Raw genomic sequence first — 27,052 nt, forward strand, 5'->3', positions numbered from 1 at the left:
TTATGTCATAGTGGTACATCAAAACCAACATGTGAAAGCATAAATTTGGACTTGGTATATTAAAATGTTCCAAGAAAACTGATGAACAAAAAAATGATACTTTAAAGCAAAGTGAACCGATGATAAACTCTTAAAAACCTTCAATACTACCGAACAAGTTTTATTCTCTCATTAAGATTAGAACTTCAACCACGTCTCCGTCTCAGCATCTTATCATGACACCATAGAGCCATCCAAATCACATATTAACGCTGATCTAAAAGACACAAGTCACTTCAATACTTCATTAGCACATTCCTCTGTGAGTTGCTTAATGAATCAACCTAAGAAATTATTTTTCCCTCTCTCAGACCTCAGTGAGTGCCTTTCACATATATCCTGCCATTAGCTGCTAATAGCTGAGCTTCTGCAGAGTCAGGTATCTTTGTTGACTGTGTGATAGGTTTATTGGTCAACATGTGACCTGCTTAACCAGGAAGAAAACCCCATTACACTCCACTGGGTCATTTTCCTGCCTCTAATGATCTCTCAAGAAGTTCACATTGTTATCTTTGGAAACTTTATAATCAAATGATGCACCAATATGGAAATATCGCTGACAAATAAATTACTATTATTATTTTGTCACAATAATCATGTTATGGCTAATAACCAATAAAATAGCAAACATTATAAATCTATACGGTTCTGTTTGTTGTTTATCAACAACTGGCATTTACAACAAAGTCAGTACAGTATTCAGTATTTGATAAGCTTACAGAAGGCATCATAGATTATAATGTACAGAAGAATGGATAGCCTTTTTACATTTTGGAAACCATGAATAGAGTATACCATTGGTTCTCAAACTTTTTCGTTGTAAGGCCCCCTTTGTGTAGAGTGCATCGCTTTGCGGCCCCCCAAATAAAGACTTATAATCTAAAATTTAACATTTTTATTTAAACAAAAACATATTCGGTTATACAATGCTGAAACGTCAATTCTTTTGTCTGGTGGTCTTATTTTTCTGATGTTTGATTGCATAAAATCTATGATCAATTTCTATATTTCATAAAATGCCACAAAATCTGTGGCCCCCTGGAGCCATCTTGGGGCTCCCCCAGGGGCCATGGCCCCCAGTTTGAGAACTACTGGAGGATACTGTTTGAATTGGGGGAAAATGACCCCTAATCTACCTCCAATATTAGCCAATTCAGACGCATTTACACAAATTTACAAATAATGATATAGCATTGTGTTTAGCATAAAGATTAACTACTTACACTCTTAGTATCCTCTCCTCCTGGTTCAATCATGTATGTATGATTCCCATCAAAGAACATTCCGCTAGAAGGAGAGAAAGAGAGAGATTTCTACCTGTAGTAAAAATTATATTAGGTAAGAGATAATGTACATCCAGGTACCACAAGGGTATTTATACACTAGAACTCAACGGGAAGAGTACATTTGACAAGAAGTGGGCCTGGAAAACACCTAATAATGACAAAAACAAGAATTTTGGAAAGAAAAGACAAGACTACCACTTTAAAAACAAGAAAAACAGACCATACAATTTGTCTCCAGAAATGAAAAGCAAAGTCAGGTCTGCTGTCTAAATCTTTTTTACTGCTGTCTGTCCAACTGTACAGCATTTTCACACTACATAACATCATAATACTTGAGGTATTGACGCATTGGGTCTGGAAATGGGGAGTACGTGTTTGTGTTCAAGACATCTGTCTCCTTTAGCCCCGAGACATTCAGAGAGGAGATGATTCTCTGGTCTGATGGAGTTTATCTGTTCAATCAATCGGTCAGTGAGTCTTAGACAGCGCGGAGACGCTCAAGGTGACTTTTGAAAGCATTAGGTCGATTACAAGGATGAAACAGATCTTGTTTCATTAACACCATTCACCTAAAGAATGAGATATACGGTGAATTATACTATATTTTATCCCAAATCTGAGAACCTTAGAAAAAGAAAATTCATCAATTTACAGTGTTACTGTAGATAGTGTGAGGAGATGGAGCGGATGTTTGTATAGGACTTAGGTACTTTAAATACTTCTATATATAGATCTTAACCCCAATCTTATATTTTGAAAAATACAAATATATAGACATAACTGAAAGAGTACTGCAGAAACCCTGTTTAAAGTATAGGCAGCTTCATTGTTTATAATGGGAGCAATTGTTTTTTTACATGTCATAATGAGCCGCTCATATCCGGAACATAAAAATCAGCCAAAAATACTACATCTCTAATAGTTTCAGGTCAATGATCTTCAAGAGGGAAAAAAGACTTCATTCGATTCGATTTAAAAGTGTCTGTTGTGGATTGCCATCACATGCACCACCATAAACTGCTCTCTCAGCAGAGCAGTGCATTCGCTCTCTCTCTTTCTCTGTCTCTCTTACATACACACAGTTCCCTACTACAGTGGTTCTCAAACTTTTTCAATGTAAGGCCCACAATGTGTAGAGTGCATTGCTTTGCGTCCCCACAAATAAAGACCACGCACATTCGTGGACTGCCCTTAACTTCCGGTACACATTCGCAAACAATAGAGTACCTGTAGATTATTTCTGATAACAAGCAAAAGAAACCGAAAAGAACTGTTACTTGGCTAAAGTTGTCTCTCCAATATTTTAAATTTAGACTGCGATACCAAGCTCAACCGCTTGATGTCAATGTCCCATACGGTTTCTTTAAATGCGACCAAACTACAGGACCCATTCAACAAATGGTTTATTCAATAAAATGAACATACAACAAAATTCAACAAATCGTTTATTTAATACAATTATTATACACTAAAATAATAATAGAAATTAATATATTAAAATAAATAAAATAAAATATAAATAGTTATAAAGACACTAGCCAAACACAAACCGGAAGTTAACTGCAGTCCAGGCGCAAGGTCTATACAGTGCTGTAACATCAATTCTTTTGGCAGGTGGTCTTATTTTTCTTATGTTTGATTGCATAAAATTTATGATAAATTTCTATATTTTATGAAAATGCCATAAAAATAGAGGCCTCCCTGGATCTATCTTGGGGCCCCCAGTTCGAGAACCACTGCCCTACTACACGTCAGACAACTGCTTCACAATTATGGGAAATTCCTCTTTAAAAACACATTTTACAAAGAAATAATTGTGCACACAGTGTCTATGTTGTTTTTATGACATGAATAACTAAGGAAATTTTGCAAATCAAGTCACAAATCAGTGTTGACCACAATATCTATGGTGCACGATCTGACATAAACATCTTTTTAAACTCATTTATTGCCTGCCTTTTATGGGGCTAATAGATGCAAAAGGGCAACTGTTTAGTAAATTCAACTCAATATATGTGTAAATATTACAGCCTTTATTCAAATATATAATATTTGATAGTTAAATAAGATATGCATGTTAAAGAGTATGAATGAATCTGTGAGATCTTAATTGCTTTATTTAGTGCTCTGTTTATGAGCTACATCTGACCTGACTATCAATGTATTCATATAGAGAGAGAATGAGAGCGAGAGAGAGAGAGAGAGAGAGAGATGGATCTGACCTGACTCCTCCTAACACTAAAAATAAAGAGGAAAGAAACTGAGCTATCCCAGAGGGCCATGCAGAGAGGCTGTGTATAAGGCTCTATAGAGACTAACTCAATTCTCCTCAGGCAGTCACTTTCCTAGTGACGAGTCATTTGTTTTCTATGCTGAAAGTGAAAATTCCAAGCAGAACATGATATAACAGCATGTAGCGGTATTTTTGACCAATAGTATTTTAGTAGGTAAGCTGGGCTACCAATCACAATGTCGCTTGTCAGAGTTGCGCCTGGTTAGAATTATGGAGGAAATAGCATTTACTGCTGACAGGGAATGGTTGGGGGATTGTGTTAAAAAACTAAATCAGAGAACGACACACACACACACGTTGGGTTTCCATGTTTTATGGCGACATTCCATAGACGCAATGGTTTTTATACTGTACAAACTGTATATCATATTCCCTACCCCTAACCCTAACAATCACACACAACTGTCTGCTCTTTTAGATTTTCAAAAAAGTTAATTGTGTATGATTTATAAGTTTCCTCATGGGGACAAAAAAATGTCCCCACAAGGGCAAGGATTTTGGATATTGCCATCTTTGTGGGGACATTTTGTCCCACACACACACGCACACACCACACCACGCACACGCACACACACACACACACACACACACACACACACACACACACAGCTCTTTGAGCATCAGTGTGTGATACGAGAGGAGGATAATAGCATGCTGTAATTATACAGCTCTAATTGTTGAATGGGATAATAGCTGCTTTGGCTTGCCTTGCACTGTGGCATGCTAACATGTGTTTATTTATGAATGCGTCTTAGAAAGAGACAGACAGGGTGTGTGTGTGTGTGTGTGAGACATCACATTTCAATGTGCATATTGAAGTAAACAGTGTGCAATCTAATCTAAAGCATTTTCTGTAAGCATGTGCTTGTGCCCACAGGGACTTACTGTAATCCATGGCAAGTTGAAAGTGCCACATAAGATTTCGGTGCATCACGTACTTTGCCATGGTAATAACAATGTTCTCCACCCTGCAAAAAAGAAACAAACAACGATAAATAAACAATAATAAACAGCACGCACAATGCTATCGCACCCCTTTGTTTACAGTATAGCTAAATATAGTTGTCCCCCCCTTTGTGAGCACTTAATCCCATTCTGTTGTCTTTCCAGCAAAAATAACTATATTGTATTACATATAACATTATCATGATATAAAATCACTCATACTGCTATATAAGCTTTTGGTCATACTGTCCGCTCCTGCATTAAAGTCACCATGAAACGGAAGTTGCGATTGACTTCTTTTCTGTATCGTGACGTGTATCCGAGTGAAACAGCTTCTGAAATTTGAAAAAAATGTAGTGCGGTGCTTTATTTTGCCCTTCCCTTTTTGATTGGTTTGTTGTAAGTCGGGCCTGCAGTGGAGGGCTAAAAATGCCTGGCCATTGGACTGTCAGTATAGTCCTACCTCTCTTTTGTTGCTGACGTCATGTGGTGAAGAGTTGTTGTTGAAATGGGGAGAGGAGCTTAATGTTTTTGATTAAAGATTACAAGTGCAAATTAATAAAAAATAAGAATAATGGTGTCATTTATAATAATCACTGCAATATTGTGTAAAACACTTAGAATTTTCCTGTTTGATTGCATGGTGACTTTAAATATGTATATTGTGCATGTGAGCCCACATTCATACTGGTCACCGAAGCCTCTTGTTTGTGCTCAAGTAAACAGAAAACTTGTAAAAGCTTTCTTGAGAGATACAGAGAGAGAGTGTGTGTGTGTGTGTTATTTGCAAATGTTTTCTAGTGTAAGTGCTCGGTTGCCATTAGGCCTGCAGCTTTCTCTTCCTGCTTTCTCTCAGAGGACTAAAGCAGCAGCATTTACCAGCAGATCAATTTCATTCCATCTCTCTCTTTCTTTCTCTCTCTCTCTTCACTAGAAAAAAGCTGCATTCGTTGAGTTTTATCCATTCCTCTGGTGTTCTGAGTTTGTTGTTCTCTGGCATTTCTGTCTTTTACTTCACATGTAGCACTTTCTGTTCTCATTCGTCAGCTAAACAAAAGGTGAAGCTAGTCTGCACCAAACACACACATTCCTGAAGAGTGCAGTTGCTGAAGAGACAGATTCACACCGTGTCTACACCGGGCGTGACAAAAGACATTAGAAATGCATTAGAACCCAATATAATTTTAAATTTTGTTCACACTGGATGCAGCGCTGCGTTGCAAACAAGCAGGTTGTCATGGCGCGTCGCGCCTGTCGCATCCGGTGTAGACACGGTGTAAGACAAACGCTGCATCCAAAATCGCCTATATTTACATACTATATAATAGGCGAAAATGAGTATGGGTCATTAATAGTATGTCTGAAACCTCAGTATGCAAAAAACAGTAGGCGAGAAATACCCGGAATAATATGTCCGTTTTTAATGTAAGTGCCAATAAATGAATTTCTCGTCACTAAATTGTTTTTATCAACGCTCACGTATAGGTTGTTGTCAATACGTCACAAGAGCATTTGGGTCACATGACCATAAAACATGGCGGACGCAGTATGTCCGAAATGTATTCATACTACTCCTACTCATACTATATAGAACGTCGTGTTGTAACGGCCGAAAGGTAGGTACTTATTCAAATTCAGTACATACTGTCACAGTATGAAATTTCGGATGCAGCATATGTCTACACTAGTGCTTTTCATTTGAAAACAGAGTTTTCATTTTCAAAATGCTCTTCATCCACAGTAAAGTTTTCAATCGTTTTCCTAACGCTGCCCATCCACACTGAAACATCTGAAAACGTTTACAACCAGGTACTGTGCATGTGTAAACGTCAGCCTGTGTAATTTCTGTCAGCGTTTATTTAGGTTCTTTCTGCATTATTATGTCACAGCAATGTGGAGCAAAGACACATAGGTTTTTTTATTGCCGGACAAAGAGGTAGGGATGTTGCTGCTGGTAACACAAGACTATATATGGAAGCATATTGGTAGCAATTATCAAATTGAAATGCAATTTGCAAAATGGCAATACAGTATGTAAAATGACAATGCATTTATGTCTTTAAATATACATTTAAAATAACATATGTGCAACATTAGGTGCAAAATGAAAATTCAATAACACAATTGACATTTGTCCGTTCCTACACCACTTTTAATATGTATTTTTAAACGCATATTTTAACGCTCTTTAAGTTGCAAAATTAAAATTAAAATGCATTCCCCGGATTGAGTATATGTGTTTAAGATAGCCAAGCAAAACTGTTGCAAAATGATCATTCAAATGTTATTTTCCCTAAATGCATTAACATTCACGGGTTGAACATTTTGGATTGCATTTTCATTACACAGCGCGCCGAGTGTTGCAAAATTCAATGTGTACTTCAGAATGCATTTCGAGCTGGCCACGCCCCCTCCCCGATACTGCGTCATTGTGTGAAGGCGGAGCCAGGTGTACGTGCTTTGATGTGAGGCTGCAGACAGAGCTGATAAAATTATTAAATCGCATGCACACGAATTACAGCACAAAGACAGAAATGGCTTAAGTGTTTCTTAAGATTATTATGCATTGTCATTTTACATACTGCATTGCCATTTTGCAAATTGCATTTCAATTTGATAATTGCTACCAATATGCTTCCATAACTATAAAGCTGGAAAAGCGAAAGTTAAACTTAACTCGAGCTCTACTGCCAATTTGCCAAACAATAACTGTGAGTACTTAAATATTCCATCTCCTAAAATGCAATCTAAAGTATGCACGATCTGACATTAATGCTATAAAACTGGAAAGCAGCCAAAACAATTGTGTCATATGATGAAAACCGCATCATGGTTTTTAAACCCCTCCGTTTTCCTCATCCACACTACAGCGTTTTCAAATTTATCCACTTTCGAGTGCGTTTTCAAAAAGATCAGTTTCAGTCTGTGTGGACGAAAGGCCAAAACGGAGAGGAAAAAGATGCCTTTCAAACGAAAACGCATAAGTGTGGACATAGTCTAATGGTCCAGCATGCATCAGACCTATGAGGCACGAGACACAAACTGTGTCTAAACATAAAAAATGACTAATGCCTTTGTATTTGTTATATCTGATATAGTTAAACTATATTAAAGGGTTAAATGTATCTCACTCTATCCTTCATTCCTATGAAAGCCCTGGATTTTTACACAAACACGTTGGGTTTCCAGGTTTTATGGGGACATTCCATAAACGTAATGTTTTTTAGACTGTTCAAACTATACAGTATATTCTATCCCCTAACCCTCACCCTACCCCCAAACAAACCTTTCTACATTTTTTTATTTTCATATACACAAGTATTATTTTTAAGCTGTTTTCCTCATAAGGCCACCCCAAAATTACTGGTTATTGCCATTTTTGTGGTGACATTTGTTACCCAGTCTGTAAAAAAACGTCTTTAAATCGAATTCTCATATAATGTGCATCAAGGTATGATTTCAACATTGATTTGACCACACACACACACACACACACACACACACACACACACACACACAGGCTTTGGTTGACTATCCCCGTGGGGACAGTCCATAGGCGTAATGTTTTTATACTGTACAAACTGTATATTCTATCCCCTATCCCTAACCCTATCCCTAAACCTAAAGATCATAGAACACTTTTTGCATTTTTAGATTTGTAAAAAATATTGTTCTGTACAATTTATTAGCTTTTTTGCCCCTGGGGACCTCAATTTTGGTCCCCACGGTGACACGAGTCCCCATGTGTTGGTGTGCATTCAGGTTTAGGTCCCCACCGGGATATACAAACATGAACACACACACACACACACAGGCTCAGGCGTTACAGCTGTGATTTGGTGTGTGTTTTTTGGATTTGAAGAACAACATGTTACAGGGGCTATATCATGGTAAACAGGATTTTCTGTTTAACATTAATATTTGGCATACATTCACAGGGCATTCAAGGTATACATTGTATCAGTGTGTGTGTTTCCCGGGAATATAACCCATTATCTATTAAGCTGGAGGAATATTACAAAATATTTTGGTTTTGTGATCGCATTGATTGATGTTTGATTTGTTTTAGGCTTTAGATCAGTGTTAACTGCATTCTACAGCAATGACGCAGCAAGGTACTATTATTTATTTCACATGCAAAGAGGGCATTTACCAGTCTTAAAGGAGCAGTCGCAGCTTAACTCTGAAGGTCAGAGAGAGGGCAGAGAATATGACCCTTATTACATCCACTATACATAATCTATAAAACATACACCTTGTCATAATGATGGTATCAACATACATACAGTGCACAAATAGGACACTGTATCCCTGCCCCTGCGTGAGTGTGTGACAGGAACAATCTGCAACTGGGCTTAACCGAGCAAACACCTTCTGCTTTGGGCGCAATGTGTCCCATCTGAACACACACGTGCCTGTGCTCTGATATGATTCTAAATCCCAGTGTGGCAAAGAGAAACAGATCTGTTCATCTACTTTCACTGTCTCTCCCGTCTCTTCTGTCACACGGTCAACTCACTTATGTAACTGGGGTTAAACACAACAGTAGCACACTTATAATGAAAGCTAAGCAGATCATAAAAGGGCACATAAGCCTTATATAGTAACACTTATCTAGTGTGTGTTTGTATATTTTAAGCAGAATAATTAGAGCTAAGAGCAGAAAATAACAAGCAGAGATTGGTTTGATTTCGAAAGAGCAACCCAATGTACTTACTTTGATGACAACTGATTTTCCCTCCTCTGAGATTTGCCTCTCAATGTAATTTGATGACAGAAGATCACTGCAAAAACAAAAAATACACAATTGGTAAAGAGTGTAACAAAGTAGATGCAGGTGATGGTAAATGTACTGTGCATTTGAACAGAGAGATGAAAGAGGTAAAAAAAGTTTTTTAAACTTCAGTATTAATTTCTCATAGATAGCACACCTAAGACTAACCTTATTCAGAACATTTCAGCAATATCAAGTGCTTGCAAACTCCAAAATATGAAATATCTTTTTAAATGCATTTCTTTATAGATCTTTGGGTCCCATATAATAAGCAGGTCATATCAAGATCTATGTTCTGCTGGTTATAGTATATCAGAAAAGAGCACAGAAATCATAAATCATAAACCTTTAGACATTTTGAAGCCATTGTTTCATTTTACTTTTAAATAAATGCGTAATAAAACAAATACATAAACAACTGATTGCATCAATTTGGGCTGGTGGCTTAGATGGACCTAAATGTATAATTGGACAACTATTGTGTAGAGAAAATAGAGAGGTGAGATAAACTGACACAGTGCAGAGGGAATGTACCATTTAAAGAGTTTAGTGTCTTAAAGCAAGAACTCTTACTGTGAGATCAGTATCCTGAGTTTAAAACCAAGAGCGTGATCACAGCATGACATCACAACCAGCATTAACCAGCCATCAGTGACAGACACAGACATCTTCAACACCACACAGTCACAGCAGTGCACCAGACAAGCAGATTATCAATGTGTTTACAGGGCTGTAGAATAAAATAGATTTATCTTGCACAACAATAGGATTATTATACACTACCTAACCACAACAGACAACCATCGCTATTATAAATACAAACAACAGAAACGACAAGCAACGTTTACATCATCAGAAATAATGGAGCTTTTTGGTCACAGACTCTACACTGTGGATATGAGACAGAAAGGGGTGAGATAGAAAACAACACATGGATCCAAGGACTAATGGAGGACAGGAAAAACCCAAAGCATAATGAGAGAGAAATCGTACAGGAAAGGAAGAGAGAGAAATAAAGAGCGCACACACAATCCAATTACAGCAGCAAACACTGCATCCCTCGTTACACGCGTGTCATAAAATGCGTATGATTGATGATAAGAGCTGCTGTTTCACAAACTATCATACACACATGCATTATAGCAGCCTCCAGCTCCATATCCAGCACCACCCCCTCCACAACCTTATTTGCTATTAAGGCAGCTGTAAAGGCCAGACTTGAGTTATATAAAGGCATGAGTACATTAAGGCATGTCTGTTTACTACATTTTTGGCGGCCATTTTGGCAACGCCCCGTGCAGCTATTTCAAATGATGTAAGCACAGTTTGAACAGGGAGATCTCTGAAATCTCCAAAACTGCATTTCCAGGCCTGGGTATGTTTCAGTTCTTTACAGATTTGAATACAGACATGGCTGCCTCTTTCTTCTATTTACTGTATATTCTTGTTTGATATTTCTCCTCTTCCCCCTTAATAAAACAGATTTCAGGGTGTGACCTTTGTCGCTGTCTGAGGCTGTAACACATAATCCAATTAATCCCATTTATTAAATACATGATTTAGTGATCAGGACAAAAGCCATCTTCAGCTCGAAACACGAAGGACTGGGGATTAAGTATGTACAAGTGTGCATTGTTTTTTAAGAACACATTTCTGTCTAAATACATTTAAGCAGTCGTTTAAGTGAATTGTCTCTATTAGAAACAAAAATTGACCCAAACAGGTTGTAAATCATTATAAATTTAAATTATTGATTGTATATCAAGCTCCTCCTTTGTTTATTTCTTTTGTTTAACTTTATTGCTTAAATCTGAAATGATCGCATCATGTGAGAACAGGCAGCTAAGGGCAGTAAATGTAAAGATTTTTTAAGTGATTTCAGATTTCATGATGTTTGCAACTATAGGATCTATATTAAAATATATGCTGAACTACATCCAAAAATTTGCCAACAATTTACTAACTCCAAATCCTTAAAATCCCTACCAAGAACTATGGGTACTAACAACAGACAAATTGATGTATTGATGTCATGTCTTGACACTGAGAGAGCAGACCAGGGTATAGGTAAATGCAGAGGTAGCAAGCTACAGTACATTGTGCTTTGTGTAATGCAGAGGTAAAGCCTGATAGCAGATTTCTGCTTTAATTGCTTTGGGATTTGAATAATTTAAAAGGAAAGCCCCACAATCCCCCATCCCAATCCATTCCTCTCTCTCTATAACACGCACGTGCGCGCACTATCCTGGTTTAAAATAGGTGCTGTCGCGGCTAGAAAATGGTTCTCATGTAAAGCTTAATGGAGTGTTCCATTGTAGGAGACAGACATGCTAATTAAAACAGAGAAGGAAAACCAGAGGAATAGAATTGAAAGCACAGATTGTGTGCCAAATAGCACTTTATTATATATGTGTATGTGGGTTTCAAGGTAAAGAGGTTCTGCTGGAGACACAGATTAGCACAAAGATGAGGCTGTTACAGGTACTCACAATAAGCACTGTTTAAAACATAATTTGCATACAATCACATAAATGAAAATCTATACACAAAAATATTCTCTATTCCACCTTTCAGCAGACAAACATTCAGCATCTTTAGAAATTATATGTCTCATTCTGGATTCTAGAGACCAGCAGAAGAACACCTCCCATAAGGAGAAAACACTATCCAGCAAAGCAGATCCCATTCTCTGATCTAATTAGCACTCTCTCGCTTTCTCTCTTATACACAAAACAACTTCACTTTTGACCTGCCACACAAACATTTGACATGGCACACATAAAACAAATGTTGACTAGTACACAATGTCTTATTTCCAGGATTTAGAACACAGGAACTTTGTTATATAATAGTACATATTTCTGACATAATTGATTTACTATTACTGTAAATCTTTCAAACCTTTATTTTTGTTTATTTGTACCTCATTACCGGTGAAATGCTGTGTTTTGCTTACATTCTGTGACATGTTGTTACATCACATTTGTGATGTAAAGTAATCTAATTTACATCAATAGACAATACAGTGAACTTCCAAGATAATGTGTGTGTGTCTGTGTCTCCTCAAAGAGATGAGAAATCGATTGTTATTGGATAAAGATAATGCTTCTGTATATGCAATTCTCACAAGCAAACTGTACTTAGACCTTCTTCTGAGTTCTTGTTGAGCATGCATGTATTGTAAGAGTGCTCTTAGACCGATTATGCACGCTTGGAGTGCCAGCCCCTAACTTTGACATATATCAAGGCCTTTTGGGGTTCAGTAACACACATGACCATTTCACAATTTCATCTTTTATTTGATTATTTTTGCAGCCCCAGCTGCCTTTCAAGGGGTGCTTAAGATGACTAATATTTTAACATTAGAAAAAATAAGCATTGAAAATACATTTACAAAAACTAAAAAACTAAATATTTCTTATTGTTTGGTCATTTTTCTGATGAATAAACGTTTTTCCAGTTAATGTCAAGCTGTAAAATATTTTATCGTAGAAATGCTGAGTTCCCTTTCTGTTGATCTCTCGATGTTTTCTCAAGACAGAATGGGGTTTGAACTTTAGAACCTATCATCTCTGATTGTACTTTAAAAAGGCCAATGAACTTGGCGTCAACCAAGATGTCAGCCATGCTTGCCCGGGCTGCCTCGGGTTGCAGTGCGCCGCACCGCCTTCCCCTCAACGCTCGTGGTTTGACTGCGCTGGGTCGTACTATGTCCACTCTGGTGGTCCAAGAGAGACCTCTGGCTCAACCTTGCACAGATGCGAGACGCTGAGAAGGTACGCTTTCTCGATGGGCCCATCTCGCAAGGAGGCCTGTTTGGTGATACCGTCGAGGACTTCTCCCAGCAGTTCTCGGCGGTAAAGAAGCAGATGGAGGCGAGTAAACACATCCTGCCCTGCCACGACACGGCCACCCACCCCCGGCAAGACGGCCGTTCTGCCAGTCACAGAACCTCCCCCTTACAGCTCCCCAGCCCGTTGCGTTGGCTAGTGAGGACGATCCGTCTTGGCTATGCAATCCAATTCGCCAGATGCCCGCCCAGGTTTCGGGGCATTCTGTTTACGTCGGTTTGAGACAAGAATGCTCCCATGCTTCGGGCCGAGGTCACCAGCCTTCTGACGAAAGATGCGATCAGGCCTGTCCGTTCAACATCAGGATTGGTTCGTGGCTATCGACCTGAAGGACGCGTACTTTCATGTCTCGATTCTCCCTCGTCACAGACCTTTCTTTTGGTTTGCTTTCGCGGGCCGAGCATACCAGTACAAAGTCCTGCCCTTTGGTATGGCCCTGTCTCCCGGTGTCTTCACCAAGGTCGCGGAAGCTGCTCTCGCTCCCCTCAGGGAGCAGGGCTTGTGCATTCTCAACTATCTCGACGAATGGCTCATCTTGGCGCACTCGCGAGATCTGTACGCACAAGGACCTTGTGCTACGGCACCTCAACAGACTGGGCCTGCGGGTCAACTGGGACAAGAGCAAGCTCTCCCCTGCACAGAGCATCTCTGTCACCATGACAGCACGCCTTACCAACCATACATATGACACATTGATGCATATGAGACCGCTTCAGCACTGGCTTCAGAGGCGCGTTCCCTGGAGAGTGTGGCACACCGGCACGAGAAGTATTTCCTTCACGCCTCACTGCCGTCACCTTCTTCTCAGGGGAAGGGCATGGTCTGGCACCCAAGTCCAGACCTCTGGAACCTCCACGTCTGGCTCCTGGAGGGGATGAGGAGATCCTGAGTGATCTGCCGCCTGCAGTGGTGAACACCATCACTCAGGAGCTCCATCCACCAGGCGCCTTTAAGTGGCGCCTCTTCTCGTCCTGGTGTTCTTCCCGCAGGGAAGTTGTGCGATCGGCGTCGTGCTGTCCTTTCTCCAAGAAAGCCTAGAGAGAAACCTCTCCCCTTTTATCCTCAATGTGTATGTCGGGCGGCATTGCCGCACATCACATGCTTGTTGCAGGTAAGTCTCTCGGACAGCACGACCTGTTCATCAGATTCCTGAGGGGCGCAAGGAGGCTGAATCCTTCCCGTCCGCACTCTGTACCCTCTTGGGACCTTAACGTGGTCCTTGAGGGCCTGGAAAGGGCCTCATTTGAGCCCCTGGTAGAAGCCAGTCTACCTCATCTTACGATGAAGATGGTTCACCTAGTGGCGCTCGCCTCTGTCAAGAGGGTAGGGGATCTGCATGCACTCTCTGTGTCCTACGAGTTCCTTGAGTTTGGGCTGAGCGACTCCCACGTGGTTCTGAGACCCCGTCCTGGCTGGGTGCCCAAAGTTCCCACCACTCCCTGCGCCTCTATTTTATGAGTGAGAGAGGGGCCTTTGAAAATTGTTGAATTCGAGGTTTCACAAGGACAGCAGGATTCAAGGATTCAAATACAGCAATGATAACCACAAAAAAACTACAACAGAATCATAACATACAAAATAGAGTTCTATTAATGTTAAAAACATTTGTGAGTCAGTTTATTTGTTTAAGAAAACTAAATTAGAGGTATTTTGTACAACATGGAAGGATAGTATTTGAAAATACAGGAGAGCCCTAAAAACTTCTAGATCCGCCTACTTTTCATCACTAATAGTAGAAAACCAGCACAACCCTAGGTTTTTAATTAACACAGTGGCTAAATTAACAAAAAATAAATCGTCAGCACCTTCAGATTCTGGATATCAGCATAACAGTGATGAATTTATGAACTACTTCACAAATAAAATCCAAGATATTAGAGAAAAAATTATAACAATGCAACCAGAAGTGAAACCCGCTGAACAAACTAACAACAGCGCCCCTAAGGAGAAATTGCAATTATTTTCCACCGTAGATCACGATGAACTGTCTAAAATCTGTCATGATACCCTCGGGAGAGAACCCAATTGCAGGCAGCAGGGAATTAAGGGGTTAACAAATGAGATTTATTAATAAAACACAAAACAAGGACCCACAGGGGGTAAAACAATAATACAGTAAACAGGAACACAGACTGACTACACTAAACTAACAGAGACTATACAACACTTGGTAAAACTACAACAGAACTAATACTAAACTAGACTTACTTGACTTGACAGAATAATCACAAACAGGAACACGAGCGTGGGTAACAGTAAATGGCAGCGAACAAGGCACAGGGGTATATCCACAGACAAGCAAGAGAATGAAACACACACAATGACCGAACACAGGACAATGAGACATGATGACTATTTAAAGGGGAGCAAATCAAGAGGGAACAGGTGCGGGACATGAACTAATTAACAAGCAATAACGAGATGAAAGGGCGGGAACAGAGACGTGACCTGGAGAGAGAGAGTATGGTGGTCCAAAAGATCCAAGACTGTCTCTCTCCACATGAAACAAGGGATCCTGCCAAGATTCTGCCACAAGACCAAGAAATACCTGACATGATGAGGCAGAATCATGACCAAAATCATTAGATCATCAGAAATTATAGATCCTCTTCTTACTATTATTAACTCATCTCTGACATTAGGACATGTGCCTAAAGCATATAAGGTGGCTGTTATAAGGCCCCTTGTCAAAAAACCCCAACTCGACCCTAGAGAACTAGGGAACTACAGGCCTATATCGAATCTACCTTTCATATCTAAAGTTCTGGAAAAAGTAGTTTCAACTCAATTATGCTCCTTCCTCCAAAGGAATGACATCAATGAAGAATTCCAGTCTGGATTTAGAGCATGTCACAGTACAGAGACTGCTTTGATCAGAGTTACAAATGATCTGCTATTGGCGTCTGACTGAGGTCGTATCTCGTTATTGGTGCTGCTAGACCTTAGTGCTGCATTCGACACCATTGACCACAGCACCCTCCTACATAGACTCGAAAATTACGTTGGCATTAAGGAAATAGCTTTGAAATGGTTTAAATCTTATTTATACGACTGTTTTCAATTTGTAGCAATAAACAATGAGGTGTCACGCAAATCGCAAGTCCAGTACGGTGTACCACAGGGCTCAGTCTTTGGTCCTCTGCTCTTCGCATTATACATGCTACCTCTAGGAGATATAATAATGCGACACGGAGTTAGCTTTCACTGTTATGCTGATGATACTCAACTTTATATTTCTCGAAGCCTCATGAAACACAGCAGTTCCAGCGAATAATGGAATGCATAGGCGATATAAAAAAACTGGATGAGTAACAACTTTTTATTACTGAACTCGGACAAAACAGAAGTGTTACTTATTGGACCGAAAACCACCATACGTAACAACCAAGAATACTGCTTAACTATTGACGGATGTTCCATAAAACCCTCGTCGTCAGCTAAGAATCTTGGCGTTCTATTCTATAGTAATCTGTCATTTGAGAGCCACGTCGCCAACACCTGTAAAATTGCGTTTTTCCATTTTAAGAATATATCTAAACTACGTCATATTCTGTCACTGTCAGATGCAGAGAAGTTAATTCATGCATTCATGACATCAAGACTAGAATACTGTAATGCACTGTTAGGTGGTTGCCCTGCAGGCTTATTACAAAAACTCCAACTGGTCCAAAACGCGGCAGCTCGAGTTCTTACACATACAAAAAAGTATCAACATATTAGCCCAGTTCTGTCAACCTTGCACTGGTTACCTATAAAGCATTGCATTAACTTTAAAATCTTGCTTATTACCTATAAAGCCCTACATGGTTTAGCTCCTCAGTACTTGAGTGAACTCCTCTTGTATTACAGTTCTTCACGTGCATTATGCTCTCAGGCATCCTGTCAGTTGGTAATACCAAGAATTTCAAAATCAAGTGCAGGTGGTAGATCCTTTTCCTATCTAGCGCCTAAACTTTGGAATAGTCTTCCCTGCACTGTCCGGGAGGCAGACACACTGTCAGTTTAAATCTAGACTAAAGACACATCTTTTTAATCTTGCATACACTACTCTTCCATAATATAAATCTTCTGAGGGTTTAGGCTGCATTAGTTAGATCAACCGGAACCAGGAACACAACTGATGTACTTGTTGCATCAAACAGTGCAGAACAGTACTCTACTCTCAGCCAGTCTTGTCTCATTGTTAAAGGTTACCACAGTGAGCAGGACGCACTTCATGCCCTGACCTGATGATAGAGCGGAGAATGGGAAGCGGCGACCTGACAAGAGCTTAGATGTTAGAGCTGGATAAAGAAGGACGCGGCGACTTGACACATCTTCACTACAAAATTTCAAATGCTATTAGATTATTAATGATAATCTTAAATCTATAATTTACCTTATTAGTAAGTTTATTTATTTTTATTTAGCATTGTTGTGCAAGCACTGTCAAGCTTGTTCAGAGGCAGCAGCTTTTGCCAGAGGGGAACTGGAATCCCCTGCGTGCGTGCGTGTCCGTGGGTCTGCTCGTCCGTGTGTGTGTCTATGTCTTTGTGTGTTAGTACGTGTGCATATTGTGTGTGTGGAGTGTTTGTATGTGGGTATGTCTGTCTTCTGTGTTTTCACCTTTTTCTTTTTTCTTGTTTTTACAGGTATAACTTTAATTGTTTTGCTTATAGTCATTATGTCTCATGTACATCTGCTTTGTAACAATGAAAATTGTAAAAAGCGCTATATAAATAAAGTTGATTTGAGTTTGGAATAGGTGTGTTTGAAATTTGGATAGGTGTGTTTGAAATGGCTGTCTGAGATCAGTAATGTTTAGTGCTGATCGCTTCAGCTCTTTTGTGCTTTTGCCAGTCACGCGTTTTTAAACCTGCAGCTCTGCTTGTGCTCCCAAAGAGACAAAACTGCAGTCTCAGCAAAACAAAAGACCTTGAAGCAATTTTATGTAAACCACGCATACACATTAACAGTGCTTTACACAAATAATCACTACAATTATAATAACATCACAACTCGGGCTGCAAAATCAGCAAAATTTAAACCTGCACACGTACATATGAAGACCCACACAAAGGGCTTTGCCGTGTAAAACAGATTTTGTATATTTTGAAGGATGAGCCCCTCCCCCAATAACACTTATTCTGAGGGGAGCAGGTGCAGCAATTCTCATTGTGAGGTGTGTGTTTCACCAGCCACCCCAACCCTCCCCCCCCACTGAGTGTTTGTTAATATAAAAAATGCTCATTATTTACACCAAATCCCTCCAATAAGAAATCTCACACGCCAGTATTTCCACAGCTTTTGATCAATGGATATCAGTGTTTTTATTTGCAGAGTTCCTGTAAATTTGATTTCCATTTCTTTATGTTTTAGAGATTGCGTACACAAATGCAATGTATGTTCACTATAGACTAGGCCTGAAATCATGTCTTTTTTAATTGACTAATAATCACACAACACACACACACACACACAACTTTACTTTTGAATAGTTTAAAATGAAGTAAACAAAAGGAACATAGAGAAGAGAAAAATAAAAAAAGACTCCTCTGAAACATCGGGTTCTCGAATTTTGAATTGAGACAGTCCTCTTTAAATGAGTAGGTGGGACAAACTGCAGTTATTAATACAAGAATCTATTACATTACATCTGATAAGTGTCTAATATAAAGGGCCAAAGCTTATAGTTAATAATCACAATGCTGGAAATGTGAGTGTGTGTGAGCAAGAGCCCATGTGAGACACTGACTCCATTTGTTTTTCCTGACTTCATCTCTCTCTGATCTACCTCCATCTCCATCACACACCTACACAGACGCAAGGGTGCATGAAGGATATTGTTTGGTCAGACTTTCACATTCCCTCTATCCACCAACTCTCTCTCTCTCTCTCTCTCTCTCTCTCTCTCACACACACACACACACACACACACACACACACACACACACACACGTTTACCTTATCTAAATGAGGACATACAGAACAATTACCTGATAAATACAATACGTGCCTTATGTCACTTATGTTACATTATTCAAGCCAGACTGTATTATATTACTGTTTATCTTTACATATATGCATTTGGCAGACACTTTTATCCAAAGCGACTTACATTGCATTATACTATACATTTGTATCTGAGAATGTGCAATCCTTGGGATCGAACCCATGACCTTGACATTGCCAGCGTCATGCTCGAACCATAGACTGTATAAAAGATGGACAGCGTGACGCTGCTTCCTTCCATCGTAAAGAATTGATCATAAAACGTCCAACAATGGGTGCTGACATGTTAGGCAAAAATGTCAGTTTGGAGCCTGGTATCGTCAGTGAAGCCAGAGTCTGCNGTATTATATTACTGTTTATCTTTACATATATGCATTTGGCAGACACTTTTATCCAAAGCGACTTACATTGCATTATACTATACATTTGTATCTGAGAATGTGCAATCCTTGGGATCGAACCCATGACCTTGACATTGCCAGCGTCATGCTCGAACCACAGACTGTATAAAAGATGGACAGCGTGACGCTGCTTCCTTCCATCGTAAAGAATTGATCATAAAACGTCCAACAATGGGTGCTGACATGTTAGGCAAAAATGTCAGTTTGGAGCCTGGTATCGTCAGTGAAGCCAGAGTCTGCTCAGTAGTGAGCACGAAGTGCAGCGGGTATCAAGGTCCTGCCCATATTCCCTGATGACTCAATCGTAAACGAAGAAATCATGTTACCGCACCCCTTTTTTATAACATCTTGTAACTAACTAAAACCAAACGTAATCAAAAAACAAACAATTGGACATACTTCAACGTGATAAAAACTGACTAAAATACCAGAAAACATCTTTGGAAAAAAATTATTTGAAGTGTAATTGGATTTTACAGTGTGGCTCCTGCCCCATTTGTTTACATGGAGTGGGCGGGGTTTATGACCTGTACTGCAGCCAGCCACCAGGGGACGATCAAAGAGCCGGCAGCTTCACTTTTCAGGACGTGTGAGGCAACCCTAGTTCGAACCACTGAACTACATGAAAGGATAATATATATTAATATAATTAAGTAAATTTAAGATTAAAACTGACTGAATCAACCTGAATACCTAAATATATTGCACCTATTAAAGCTAAACCAAACCCTAAACCTAGGTTTGGAAATTACGTTACACTGTTTTAATAGTAACACCAAAACATACTGTGTACGAGAGAGAAAGACCAGGGGCCATGAAAATACACAAATACAATACAAAGGGTTCCTCACACACTTGGCAAAACAGGTACCTCACGTGTAACTGTCATCTGAAATGAAACCCATGTGTGTCAACTAGAGGGGTGTTTCAAGTTTCATGCATGTCGAACACAGATGACATAATGATGGATGTAAATGATGCAACGATGCATGAAGTCTGTCCATCAGAACAGGGTGTGTGATCGTCAAATGACTTTACTGAGAATTATTTGGACAGAGCAAATATTGTGCAACGAATAATGGAAAGTAATGTCACGCTACAGAGCTTCGGTTTATAATAAGTATCTTACAAATAACTGTAAATTATGGTAAATAATAATAAAAATGACAAATTATACCATATACCATATTCTGAAAACTCGGCTCATTCGAAGACTTATACAGGAAGACTTGACCCACACCAGTACTATATATGGCAGACGTCTCCTGTCACAGGTCTGATATGGTGAGACGTCACACATGTGCTGACTGGGTCAAACAGAAGCTCATAGTAGCAAATGGTAGATGACACTGGGATTCTTCTGGACAGCATTTTGCTGAGAACAGTCCTTTCATGAACAGAGCTGATGTTGGCATATGCATGCTAAAGGCTTGGATATGATTTTCATATTCATGTTTACATAAAACATTCTGCATCCACTTTATTTGATTGAAATAACGGTTTCTCTGATAAAAAGAGACACTTGCATTTGAAACCAGTGATTTGTGTTTGGTTCAAAGAAGGAATGAGGATGTTATTGTTTATCTCTGCTAGGTTACAGCTGTCTGTTCCCACCCCCAGCATCAGCGATATCGGACTGATTTTAATGCTTCCTTTCTGCCACATGGTCTGTCGTCACGACGACACAGCAAGATTGAAAAGCAGAAAACCCATTTGCACCAACCGCTTTAATCAAACACACTCATTCATTATTCAGAGCACGAGAGAGTGGGTGTAGGGGGTAGTCCGGTGTGTGTGGATTACTGCAGAATTTGAATAAATCCACATCAATATCACAGAATAATACACGCAATAAGTGTTGTAGTTATCCATTAAGCATGCTGAGATGGCTGTGCTTTATTATTATATAAACTAAATTTCATGATTCAACACATTATATATATGAATCTGTCTCTCTACATAATGTAACTTAACAGTAACTGTTTTAAAGGATAAAGAATTTTATCATCAGATTAGATTTAGATCTATCATAGAAAACTTTTAAAGAAAAGTAGGTCTCAGTTGGAGGCCAGAGAAAAGCCAACTCTCCCAACATACACAAACAAGTTAAGAAAACCTGAGAAAGCAATCTGGACGCCAGTCAGACAGGACAGATCCAACTGCCAGCTCTCCATGGGCACAGAGAAACCAACTAAACAACACAAACTTTTGTGTTTCTGCTATATCTAGACACACACTCATTTCTTTGACAATCAAAAGCTATCCACTCAAAACCCATTAAAGCAGAACCTTATTCTGATCAAGAGCAACCACAGACAGACAAACACAATCTTATAATGGCTCCGTATCAAATCCAAGTAAGCTGCCAATAGTAAGCATAATATAGACTCACAATGTCACGTGCTACCGCCAAACATGCATATGCAAAATTAGCATTTGGACTGATGGTTTTAATAGTGGGTGATTGAGAAGAGGGAAACATCTTACCTTTAATATGTATATGAATATGTAAGACTGTCCTAAGGCATAAACATTATTTAATAATAACAGCTGTTTTTGCATAACATACATACTAAGTGGCCCAATGACCCTACAGGACACATACACAATTACTGAGCCTCAAAACCCTCCAACACACACACACACCCAGTCTTGGGCAGTCGTGACCTAATGGTTAAGGGCAGTCGTGGCCAAATGGTTAAAGAGTCGGACGTGTAACCGAAAGGTCACAGCCATGTTCGATTCCCAGGCCGGCAGGAAACAACTGAGGTGCCCTTGAGAAGACACCTTACCCCAGTTGCTCCCTGGGCACTGCAGTGATAGTTGCCCACTGCTCCGGATGTATGTGTGTTCACGACTTGCAGTGTGTGTTAACTATTCACCATGGAAGGGTGTAATGCAGATGACACATTTCAAGTATGGGGTACCATACATTGACAAATACTCACACTTTCTTTACTTTCACCCCATTGACAAGAGGCTGACAAAAACAATGGAGCTGAAAGTTTCTCTCCATTAAGATGTTGTAATAGGAAACACGCATACACACACAAACACACTGAAATATTCATGACACATTATTATAATAACATAAAATCTGCTGACGATGCCTGAAACTGGGTTACGGGGGGTGGGGGGGGTTCCAAGTAAATGGATTATAATTTCATGATATATATATGAAAATCAAGGTTATTACTGTGAGTACTGGTCGACACCAAAATAGATTACACACTCTGCAAGTGAAAGTGAAAACAACAAGAAGTTTATACATTTTCTCATGAAAGCTGTTAAGAACATGTCCAAGTCATATTTCACTCCTTTAAATATTTACCATCATGGTAGTATTTATGGTTGCTAATTCAACAACAAATTACGGTTCCTGCAATATTTCGATTTTTAAGTGAAACATAACCTGGACATGTTTTTTAAGATTCACCCACATTGCCAAAGAAACCTCCACATCAGTAAAGAACCTTGTGTTTCTCATCAAATCTTCAACCTTCGACATCATAGAGGCCTAAAATAATCATAAAACCCAACTAAAACCACTACTGAACCAGACAAATGAGAACAAGCACTCTAAAGCATACAAGCCTGTCATTTAGGGAATCCTTCCTGACAGAGACAGAGCTAGGACAGATGCCTTGATCTTTGGAGTGGTCAGGTCTTTCCCAATTCTTCAGCATAAATCTAAAGCCATTATGATGCTGCAGTCCATCAGCAGCAACATAAAACCCTTCACAAATAGATCTGATGGGCATTAGTCATACCTCACACTCTTCAGTTACAGACACACGCTGCGTGTTACCAATGCAGCGGGGAAACTAGCATTAAAGCTGTATTTTCCCATTGAAGCAACATGACAGAACCAACAAAGTGGTTTCAAACCCAAACAGCTAAGTAAAAGCATAAGAGTAGATACTCACTGGTTTAGTTCCACATCTAAAACAAAGGTCTTCCCAAAAGCCTGGACTTGAAAGCTAGCCAGGGCCACATGATTCTGAAAGAGACAAAAAAGACAAGATCAGGTCATTTTCGTGTTTCACATGAGTTGAGACAATAAAAACTGTAAAATTAGAACATGTTTGGTGTTTGGGGAGACAGCAGTAAAATTAGATGTGCTAATTGGTTTTAATTCATCACGGGTACACTGTGCTGTACAGAACTGGTGGCAGTGTGGGTGTATGTATGTGTTAGCTGATGGTTAATTCACTGCCTGCTTGGGGCCCATATGGCCAGGGCCGTATAACCCCCCCTCAGGGGAGAATGAAGGTTTGGCTTGCAATGCATTGTTCTCATTGCTTGTGGCGAATATGTGTTTGTAGGGGAAAGGGGGCAAAAATAGAACCATATGAAGGAGTTGAGGGGGGTCTAACGCCCCCAGGGGACCACACCTCTCCCTCAACCAGCAACGTGTAGTTATCAATAAAAAAGAGAGGAGGAGAACGAAAGGGTGGAATAAATTGGGAGGGGGATGCTCTAAACTTCACCCATGAATGACCCCCTGATTGAAGCAGAGATACACTCACATCCATCTATTCCACGTTGGATGAGAGTGTGTGTGTTACATCTAAACACAACACAATGCACAATAACACTGCACAATATTCAGAACCACATACACAAATCTAATTAAAAATGTTTTCTAGAAAAGAAAAAGAATGTGTAATGTGAGAGATGCTTTCTGCCCATTACGTCTTGGAATCATTGATTGCAGTTTCATCATGACATTGTCCTAAAACTGCCTCCAGTCATTTTGATCTGCATTTTGTGTTAAATAAAGATGATCTAAAATTAGCAAGCTAAGAGATGCTTTTTGTTTTTTTCCTGGCATCAATTAATATCCATAAATAAAACAGAACTTCGATCTGCTTTGAAATGCTGTAGAGCAAATGTAAGCCAAGCACAAAGCTAAAAACACACCTAAACATTGTTTTGTTTGATTTATAGTTGAAAAAGTAATCATATAGAAAAAATATTTAATTAACTTATTCCTCTAACCCAATCTCTAATGTAGCTACATATTTCACCATATTTACCACTGAATGCTTAAAATCAATACTATGCATTGGCATGATGAATGTGCTTTCGTTTGAATCATACAGACTTCAGCTGCGATCATCAGCCAAAGGGTTAAGCGCCACACGTGCACACACAGCCTGAAGCACAAAACAGCTACGTCGGGACGCATGTACAGCCCTCATAAACAGCCAAAGAGACTCGATACAATAATGAGGCCACGAGCAATTGCCAGTCTGACTCTATGCCTCTGAGAAAGATTTAGTACCACATATGAGACTCACACGCACATAACCATCCTGAGGGGTTGAGGATATGAAAATAAATCTTTTTTGAAAAATCATATTTTTAAATACATACATTTTTCTCTGTTCACTTAAAAAGTCTGATTCACTATCTTACCAGCCAGGCAAAGCAAGAACAAAAGAAATAGCACATGGTGATTATGTCCTAACAGCATTACAAAGTCAACCAAAGAACCAAATGTATTGCTTTGCTTTTATCATCGTGGCACTGGTTTTGAGTTCCTGTTCTAGTGTTTTGCTGAATAATGACTGGAGAGACATCTGATCTGCAGCCTCTGAATACAATCACTGATCTGGCATATGATAATGCAAAAAGAAACATATTTATTTCCCTTGATATTAATCCATCACATGGGTCGATCATTTGTTCTTTCAGTGTCCTTTGTGTTTCCAAAGCAGTGATGCTATGAGATGCCTCAGAAGGCCAATGGTACTCATCAGCATCTTCCACACAAATGTGCTTTTCTGGTTCATTATATCACCCTCATATGATACGAATTGTCTTTACAGCTCTTTCAAACCAGCTAGAGTCTAACCTAAAAAAGAGCAAGTGAGAAAAACATAAACATGATTTGAGCGCCCGTCTCCAATGGCAACGGGACATCTCATGCACACCCGAACATGAGAAGAAAAACACACCTGTTTACTGTCAGAGCTCATTCGGACCCGTGTGTTCATAACATCATGAGAGGTCTGACTGTCTCCGTCCTTTTGGAAGACTAACCGGACGGGTACCGTGTTTTCTTTTCCTAGGAATCTGCCGTCATCACCTCGAGCCCTTGTTTTTACCAAGGCGTCTCCTAGAATAAAACATAAATACGGTGTGGGTCTGTTTTTAATAACTGCACCCTTCCTTTTCGGTTTATGTATACATATATCATTGGGCCTAATGTGCTATTCAGATAACATTACGATAAATAATGAATAACGATTTAAAGTGCATTCCCTCGCTTATGTTACCGTTATAAAGCATATTTTGGCTGTTTACATTAGCTATGACTAATGCATATTATGTTAAATGCTGTATTACTGACGTAATAAATCAGTAGTATTTTTGTAATCACCAAAAAAAGACCCTCACCATATTGAGGCAGGGAGATGCTGGTATGTATCACCGCTACGTAGAGGCACATAAAGGAAATCCCGAAACGGAGAGCCATCATTCCCGCATCTATTCGGCGCAGAAATTTCAGTTAATCATATATATCCCAATGTATATGAGCTGTATCCCAAATTAAATGCTATTTTTGTTGTCCCTCAGGAAGGCACACACATTCTCTTTCGCGCTGGTTGCCATTAGTGACGCGCGAGCAGCCTCTGCATCGATACGCGGGATGCGCGAGCAGCGGGTGAAAGACCGGACGAAGGCGGGTGCGTTCCGTAGACGTGAAATCACCCCCCTTTTCTCCACCGAGCAAAAAAGCCTCCACCTCTTCAAAAAGACATCAATATCCAGCCGACTCACTGCAGAAACGCCTCATAAATATACATGAGAGAACTGCACGCGGGATGACGGGTAGTGTAGTGCGCGCTCGAGCTCGCTCCACCTGCTGTCACCTTCTGCGCAAAACAGATCACGTGATCGTGCGATAGACAGATCGATGGAGCTGAAGGAGCACAATGAGAGTGGAATAGTGGGCGGGGTTTAGTCTTTGACATTGGTTATAGATGTATTTTCAGCAGTGTTCGATTATAATGCTTAATGCCATAGCTTTTGTATAACATTTGGAGATGAACCAGAAACCGCCATTGTTTGGTTACAGATGTTCTTCAAAATATCTTCATTTGTGTTTTATAGAAAGACATTTATACAGGTTTGAAGCGACAAGAGGGTTCGTAAATAATGACAGAATTTTCATTTTTGGGTTTAAGGACACCAGGTAAGGTATAGCCCAGCGGTGGGCAAACTTTTTACCTCGATGGCCACATCAAGTTTTCGAATCCTTGTTAAGGGCCGCATATTATTCGCACATTAAATTAAATCTTTTTTATTCATTCCCAACTGAAATTTGATAACTACTGTAGTGTATGTGCATGCAATTCCTTCTACCCTGTGTTTTATAAACACTGTTGTATTGAAAAAAATGGCAGAACATTTGCACACTGTCATAATACACATTATTATAATAATTTACAGTATACATAATT

At 39.5% G+C, this 27,052-nt stretch overlaps 1 protein-coding gene across 1 annotated transcript in view; it reads right to left on the bottom strand.

Moving 5' to 3' along the window:
- adam22 (ADAM metallopeptidase domain 22) overlaps positions 1-26,475 on the bottom strand; it is a 59,635-nt gene extending 33,160 nt beyond the window's left edge. Inside the window, exons 1-7 of the mRNA XM_057339150.1 lie at positions 26,178-26,475; positions 25,986-26,075; positions 25,544-25,704; positions 23,507-23,580; positions 9,281-9,347; positions 4,504-4,586; positions 1,263-1,326 (exon numbers count right to left, since the gene is read on the bottom strand). Of these exons, the coding sequence (XP_057195133.1) occupies positions 1,263-1,326; positions 4,504-4,586; positions 9,281-9,347; positions 23,507-23,580; positions 25,544-25,704; positions 25,986-26,067 (531 nt within the window). The 5' untranslated portion in view covers positions 26,068-26,075; positions 26,178-26,475. The remainder of the gene's footprint in view (positions 1-1,262; positions 1,327-4,503; positions 4,587-9,280; positions 9,348-23,506; positions 23,581-25,543; positions 25,705-25,985; positions 26,076-26,177) is intronic.
- Positions 26,476-27,052: the final 577 nt, after the last annotated feature.

The sequence above is a fragment of the Triplophysa rosa genome, linkage group LG8 (assembly GCF_024868665.1).
Source record: "Triplophysa rosa linkage group LG8, Trosa_1v2, whole genome shotgun sequence".
NCBI classification, from domain to species: domain Eukaryota; kingdom Metazoa; phylum Chordata; class Actinopteri; order Cypriniformes; family Nemacheilidae; genus Triplophysa; species Triplophysa rosa.